The sequence below is a fragment of the Verticillium dahliae genome, genomic scaffold (genome assembly GCF_000150675.1).
Source record: "Verticillium dahliae VdLs.17 supercont1.31 genomic scaffold, whole genome shotgun sequence".
Classification (NCBI taxonomy): Eukaryota; Fungi; Ascomycota; class Sordariomycetes; order Glomerellales; family Plectosphaerellaceae; genus Verticillium; species Verticillium dahliae.
In genome coordinates, this window is record NW_009276920.1 from 199,594 (window position 1) to 205,961 (window position 6,368).

The 6,368-nt window shown below is 54.9% G+C and overlaps 4 protein-coding genes across 4 annotated transcripts; 2 read left to right on the forward strand and 2 right to left on the reverse strand.

The window, feature by feature from the left end:
• The first annotated feature begins 573 nt into the window (after positions 1-573).
• VDAG_10101 (fructose-1,6-bisphosphatase) lies at positions 574-2,110 on the forward strand. Its single transcript, XM_009651365.1, has 3 exons — positions 574-1,009; positions 1,065-1,846; positions 1,909-2,110. Exons 1-3 carry the CDS (start codon positions 885-887, stop codon positions 2,037-2,039), a joined length of 1,038 nt encoding a protein of 345 aa, XP_009649660.1. The 5' UTR covers positions 574-884; the 3' UTR covers positions 2,040-2,110.
• Positions 2,111-2,150: 40 nt separating this feature from the next.
• VDAG_10102 (uncharacterized protein) lies at positions 2,151-3,256 on the reverse strand (the record flags this gene model as incomplete). Its single annotated transcript, XM_009651366.1, has 3 exons — positions 2,151-2,445; positions 2,519-2,855; positions 2,914-3,256. 3 exons carry the CDS (start codon positions 3,254-3,256, stop codon positions 2,151-2,153), a joined length of 975 nt encoding a protein of 324 aa, XP_009649661.1.
• A 475-nt stretch (positions 3,257-3,731) lies between these two features.
• On the forward strand, positions 3,732-5,136 carry VDAG_10103 (homoserine dehydrogenase). The gene is made up of 2 exons (XM_009651367.1): positions 3,732-3,826; positions 3,912-5,136. The coding sequence occupies exons 1-2, from the start codon at positions 3,787-3,789 to the stop codon at positions 4,970-4,972; spliced, it is 1,101 nt and encodes a 366-aa protein (XP_009649662.1). The 5' UTR covers positions 3,732-3,786; the 3' UTR covers positions 4,973-5,136.
• Positions 4,312-5,954, reverse strand: VDAG_10104 (CIA30 family protein). Its single transcript, XM_009651368.1, has 3 exons — positions 5,883-5,954; positions 5,371-5,817; positions 4,312-5,312 (listed from the first exon to the last, which is right to left on the reverse strand). The coding sequence occupies exons 1-3, from the start codon at positions 5,921-5,923 to the stop codon at positions 5,099-5,101; spliced, it is 702 nt and encodes a 233-aa protein (XP_009649663.1). The 5' UTR covers positions 5,924-5,954; the 3' UTR covers positions 4,312-5,098.
• Positions 5,955-6,368: the final 414 nt, after the last annotated feature.

The following is a 6,368-nucleotide window of genomic DNA, read 5'->3' on the forward strand; positions in this document are numbered from 1 at the left end:
TTCTGTACAGCCACTTCAGCCACAACTAATCCCTTCGTCATGGGCTCGTGGGGCCGATTTCGTCAATAGGCGCCATGGGAATTCCATCAGTGGTTATTATATAACGACGGTCCAGCCTCGAAGGGAGGGAGGAGAGAGGGGTCAAGGGGAGCAGGGCGAGTGCTGGTGAGGGGCATGTATGTATCGCTCGGCGCGACGCATAGCGAAGGTTTCCGAGAAATCCTCGCGACTCATCCCGCCTGCTCGCGGCGCTCTGCCCCGCATCTCCAGTCTCGGGTTCCCCTCGGCCGGGAACAAGACAAAGACGCGGGAACAGCATCGCGCTCACGTCACGTCCACCAGTAACCAAGGAGGCCGTGGCACTTTCCTAGCAGCGCCAGCCATGGATAGCCGTCTGCCGAATCGTGGAACCCTGGAGCCAACGGGGCCATGGGGGCATTCGTCGGGTCTGCCCGGCGCCTCGCAACAACTTGATGCCGCATGATGTTCCGTCTCGTCAATCGTTCCCGCTCGTCACTCGTGCTGTATTTCCGTCTGGGGTCTCATGGTGGAAAGGTATACTTCGACCAGTCCGTCTCCTTCTCTGCCTTCTCGTCTCGTCCCGACTGTCCCTTCTCTCCACACTCAATCCCGTCAAAAACACCACTGATCCTCGCCTTCCTCTCCTCGTCCGAAGCAGCTCTTTTCCGTCATCTGCCCCTCTCTCCCTTCGCTGATCTGCAGCACATTGCCCCTCCATTGCCGCATCGTGAACCCTTCGCCCCACCAGGTGACCCAGATCACGCCCAGCTTTCGCCGGCAGCTATTCGCATTGCATTGCCTTTGTCCCCAACGTTTTTTGCAGAGTCCATCCTCCTCGGCCCCTCGCCATACAATCATCCACAATGTCGGCGTACACAACCAACACTGGTGGCGGAGAGACGGAGAAGATCAACACCAACATCGTCACCCTCACCCGGTTCCTCACGGAAGAGCAGGCAAAACACACGGAGGCCACCGGAGATTTCACGTAAGCACCAATTCGTCTCCTACGATCTTCTGCAGCCTTCTAACGTTCGTTCCAGCCTTCTCTGCCACGCCCTGCAATTTTCCTTCAAGTCCATCGCGTACTACATTCGCCGCGCCACCCTCGTCAACCTGACCGGCCTGGCTGGATCCTCCAACACAACAGGCGATGACCAGAAGAAGCTGGATGTCATCTCCAATGACCTCTTCATCGAGGCCATGAGGTCCTCGGGCAAGTGCGCCCTGCTCGTGTCCGAGGAAGAGGAGGAAGTCATCTTCTTCCGAGATGCCACTGGTGCCCGCTACGCAGTGGCCTGTGATCCCATTGACGGCAGCTCCAACCTGGATGCTGGTGTGTCTGTTGGCACCATCTTTGCCATCCACAAGCTGCCTGATGGTTCCTCCGGAACCAAGGAGGACATTCTCAAGCCCGGCACCGAGCTGCTGGCCGCCGGTTTCACAATGTACGGCGCCTCGGCCCAACTGGTCATCACCATGAAGGGAGGCAGCGTTAACGGTTTCACCCTCGACAACGGTGTCGGCGAGTTCATCTTGACCCACCCCGACATGCGCCTGCCCAAGTCCCGTGCGATCTATTCCGTCAACGAGGGTAACTCGCTCTACTGGGAGGACAAGACGAAGAATTACTTCAACTCGCTCAAGGAGCTGCAGGACAATGGCAAGCCCTACAGCGCCAGGTACATCGGCAGCATGGTCGCTGACGCGTACCGTACCCTGCTGTACGGCGGTGTCTTTGCTTACCCCGCCGACAAGAAGAGCCCCAAAGGCAAGCTCCGCATCCTCTACGAGTGCGCACCCATGGCGCTGATCTTTGAGAACGGTATGTCTACTCTTCCCGTGCTACACTGTTGACGGAGCGCATGCTGATTAGACTGTGCGCAGCCGGTGGCCAAGCCGTCGACAGCAACATGACCCGCCTGCTGGAGCTCGTGCCGGAGCACATTCACGACAGGGCGGGTATCTTCATGGGTAGTTATGACGAGGTTGAGAAGATCAAGGCATTCCACAGCTAAGTGTAGCGGATCAAGGAGACAACGGAAATGACATGGTGTTTTACTCGGATAGAATGAATTGGATTCCTCCACTTGCCATATGCCTTTTGCCTGCCGCGGCGCCATGCAGCTTCAGAATAGCTTGGGGATCAGCTTTGGCGTGTTCTCCTTCCACGCTTGGTAGTCCTTCCTGTGACCATATCGCTCGTTGTACTTCTTCTCGCTCAGAGGCACGCCGGATATCTTCAGCAGTAGGAAGCTGACGAATGCCGGGCTGATGTAGGACATGCCCATGGCGAGCGCGGGCCCTGCAATGCCGAGGGGCAGACCCAGCCCCGCCCGAATCGGTCGCGCTGCGAGGACGCCGAAAGCTGCGGTTGCAATGCCTGTCCACAGCGAGATTTCTCCGAAGTAGTTAGGGAATTGACTACAGTGCATGTGTCAACGTTTGGCTGTAGCTTAGGCAGCTTTGCCACTTCTTCTGCAGGAGAGTGGCTTACCTGCGACTCCACAACCCACGGGTGAGGAACTCCTCATCGTGAACCTTGGCCTTCTTCTCCGCCGCCCACTTGCTCTTCTGCCTGTCTGCGATAATCTCATAGGCGAAACCGCCAGCGTATACAAGAAGCCCGAGAACATCCGTGGCTTGGATGGCCGGGATGGAGGCGAAGGCAGCAGCTGGAACAGCGTTCAATGTGATGACGGGGAGGAGACAGAGCGAAACCCAGGTCGCCTGAGCTGTGAATGCCACGGCGAACTTGGCAGGACTGCGTTTGATTTCGTCGAAACGCGAATCCTGGCCGTCGGACAAGACGCGCTGGAAGAGGTAGGACCCCACTAGTTTTGTCAGTTCTTGGTGTCTCTTGGGGGTTATAGATTGAGCGGCAATACATACGTCTCAAGGCCCAGAAGACTACGGCACCCGAAAGCACGACTTGGCGCCAGTTCAACGCCCCAAGGCCCCCGGGGGAGGTGAATGGGGCCAGCAGGCTTGGGAGGCCCGGTTGAGCCGAGGAAACATTGTTGACGCGCAACGAAGGGAGGTAAAGGCTGAGAGCCGTCACAGAGAGGAACGTCAACGACCCAGAAAAGTCGTAGAAGCGCTCACTTTGACAGATGATGGAAGGAACGGCGAAGGCTGCTTGAATGGCGAAGGCTGTCGATATCGAAGGTACCAAAGTCCGCAAAAGGGGGTTGCGGAAGTTTGACATTCGCAGAAGGAATTGGAACAGAGGCATTGCGTGAAGTCACTCTGTGGATGAATATGTCTGGTGAATGATGATGCTTTCGCGAGGTTCTGAACCGACAGACCATACGCGTGACGGTCACAGAGGGACGCTCTCTGAAATATATGACGACATGACTTAAAGTTGTAGCTGGTGTTTTGTATGGAGCTCGGAGCTATGACCGAAACCGGGGTCAATGCCCCTCGTCCTTCGGTTGCCAAAGGCCCAACATGGAACAATAGAGATGATCGAGCAGGTGCAGGCCTGGCCGCGCCTCGCAATCGAAGCATTGCTAATTGTCTACTAAGACATATCAAAAGTCGCTATTTCCAACTGACCTCGGATTTGTGTCTTTCGAGAGCAAGTTGGGTCTCTGTAGAGATGTAGAGAGCGGGGCACTGCCCCGCACTTGTCACGAATAAACCCCTCCATCTCATCTCCTACATAATTTGGACTCATCCTGCTCCGATTGCGCTACGTCGCTTTCGAACAAACACAGGACGGACACCATATCACAACGCCCCGTGGTACCTTCAGAAGAAATGTCAGCTGCCAACCAGCAAGTTTTTATAGCCATAATCGGTAAATACCCGGACTCCATGCAATGATATTTGCCGTACTACTCTCGACGCTGCTTCGATCGCTAACGAACTTTGGCTTTGTCAAGGCGCCGGCGGTGTTGGCAAAAGCTTTCTCTCCCAGCTTACAACACTGGCAGCTCGCAGGCCCTCGCCTAAGCTGAGCCTGTGCTTCATCTCTACCAGCAAGAAGTCTCTCTACAACAGCGATTACGCACCGATCGACGCCGAGAAGGCCCTCGATGTCCTGGCTACTTTCACCCAGGCTGCGCCCTCTGTCGCACAATTGACCGAGTATCTGGCCTCGGCTCCCGCCAAAGTCGTCCTTGTAGACAACACGAGCTCCGAAGACATTGCCAATGCCTACCCCGGCTTCTTAAGCCGTGGCATCAACATCGTCACGCCCAACAAGAAAGCCTTTTCAGGCTCTTATACGCTGTGGGAGAGCATTTTCTCCTCTGCTGCGAAAGGTGGCGCCAACGTCTTCCACGAGTCGTCTGTTGGAGCTGGACTTCCCGTTATTTCCACTCTGAAAGAGCTGGTGGAGACGGGGGATCGCGTCACCAAGATTGAAGGTGTTTTTAGCGGCACCATGTCTTTCCTCTTCAACAGCTTTGCTCCAACCTCGGGCGCCGGCGGCAAGTGGTCCGCTGAGGTGAAGAAGGCTAAAGAACTTGGCTACACCGAGCCCGATCCGCGCGACGATCTGAATGGCCTGGATGTCGCTCGCAAGTTGACCATCCTGGCCAGATTGGCTGGACTACCCGTAGAGTCCCCTACGTCGTTTCCCGTCCAGAGCCTGATCCCTAAGGAGCTCGAAAGCTGCACCAGCGGCGATGAGTTTATGGAAAAACTCCCTAGCTTTGACTCCGAGATGGAACAGACCAAGCTTTCTGCTGAGAAGGAGGGCAAGGTTGTGAGGTTTGTCGGCAGCATTGATGTCCCCTCTAAGCAGGTCAAGGTTGGCTTGGAACAATTCGATGCCACGCATCCTATTGCGGCGCTCAAGGGCAGTGACAACATCATCAGCTTTTATACCGAGAGATATGGTAGCAACCCACTCATCATCCAAGGTGCTGGGGCGGGAGGCGAGGTAACAGCTATGGGAGTGACTGGCGATTTGCTCAAGGTCTTGGCTCGTATCTCGTAAGTGGACCGCATGATCCAGGCATGTGCTTGAGGGAGGGAATAAATGAAAGCCACACGTTGGTCTAGATGTCTTTGCCAGCACAGGATCGGCCGCCCCCCTGACAAATGCCTCGCGTTCTCCGATCCTTCATCTAGCCCAACCGCACAACCAGTTTTTCCAAGAAGCCTCGCGGTGACCATCCTGTGTATGTTTGCCTCTATCTTGAACCTTGTCCAAGTCGGGCACCTCCACTGATGCTATCGACGACGAAAGGGACAACGACCCGGACGAGGATCGCGTGCTGAATGCTGCAACGTGGTTGATAGCCAGTTCGAAGTCTCCCTGCTGCTCACCGAAGAAGCTATTTGATCACGTCAACAATTGCGCAACCAACTCGATGAAAGAGGCGGCCGTCAAACCTTCGCATCATAAAACTGATTCTCTGCACATGGGCGAGATCCAGCGGGGCCGTGTCAGGTTTCGGCTTCCCTCGATATGTCGGTTTGAAATCGGCCCATTTGATAAACAACTCACCAGAGTCAGGATGCACAAAATCAAACTCCCAGCTAACTGTACTCTGCTCGCGTCCATCAGGTCGTCGTGGCAATATCTCGTCCTTCAGCGTCAGGGTGTATTTCTTGCCGTCACTGTGATTAATGCTAATGCTGAGCCCTTCATAACTACTCAAATCCAGGTCGAGGGACCCGACAGTCCGTTGCGAGGCGAACCCAGCGCCTCCAAGCGCCGTGATGTCGAGATGACCATGGAACTCTGCTGGCCCAACATTCTGGCATCGCAGATAAGACTGACTGCGGCCCCCTCGTACGCGGTCGTCAGAAGCGGTCCAAGCGCTGGACTTCCACGACCTGGGATTTGGTTCGCTGGTCAGAAGAGGTTGTTGTCAGGATTGGTGCTATGGGTACGGTCTTACTGATCACCTCCAAACAGAAACGATACGTGTCGGTCGGCCATTGTATGCAAAATTGTCGAGCTTGTAGTGTTTGGGGTGTCAGCCACTGGTGTATCGGCGTCATCGTTAACTTTTCCTACGGACACATGGAAACTGATAAGCCATCGCTCACAGTGCTAGGTTCCATGCCGTTCTGATAATACTGTAGTCGCCAACTAAATCGACTCGAGGTCTACTGCAGCAGCGCTATATTGGCATTCTTCGAACACTTGTGTTATCAGCACCAATTAGTGATGATATGCACGCAAGATTGGTATGGAATTGGGGATTTTCTTTCAGTCTTCTTTCAGCTGCTGTGTTTAGAAATATGCTGGTCCTGCCAACTCCCTCATGCAATTGATTGTGTGTTCTCCCGAGTTGTTATCCGTGGCCGTTAGTCGAGCGCTTCGACTAATAACGCCTGCCCCAACATTCGCCAAATTGAAAGAAAATCATAAGTGAAACTAC

Coding starts and splice junctions, on each gene's coding strand:
- VDAG_10101 (XM_009651365.1), top strand. CDS start 885: ATGTCGGCGTACACAACCAACACTGGTGGCGGAGAGACGGAGAAGATC. Junction 1,010..1,064: donor GAGGCCACCGGAGATTTCAC/GTAAGCACCAAT, acceptor CGTTCGTTCCAG/CCTTCTCTGCCACGCCCTGC. Junction 1,847..1,908: donor GGCGCTGATCTTTGAGAACG/GTATGTCTACTC, acceptor GACTGTGCGCAG/CCGGTGGCCAAGCCGTCGAC.
- VDAG_10103 (XM_009651367.1), top strand. CDS start 3,787: ATGTCAGCTGCCAACCAGCAAGTTTTTATAGCCATAATCG. Junction 3,827..3,911: donor AGTTTTTATAGCCATAATCG/GTAAATACCCGG, acceptor GGCTTTGTCAAG/GCGCCGGCGGTGTTGGCAAA.
- VDAG_10104 (XM_009651368.1), bottom strand. CDS start 5,923: ATGGCCGACCGACACGTATCGTTTCTGTTTGGAGGTGATCA. Junction 5,818..5,882: donor TTTCTGTTTGGAGGTGATCA/GTAAGACCGTAC, acceptor ACCAAATCCCAG/GTCGTGGAAGTCCAGCGCTT. Junction 5,313..5,370: donor ATCAGTTTTATGATGCGAAG/GTTTGACGGCCG, acceptor GTGATCAAATAG/CTTCTTCGGTGAGCAGCAGG.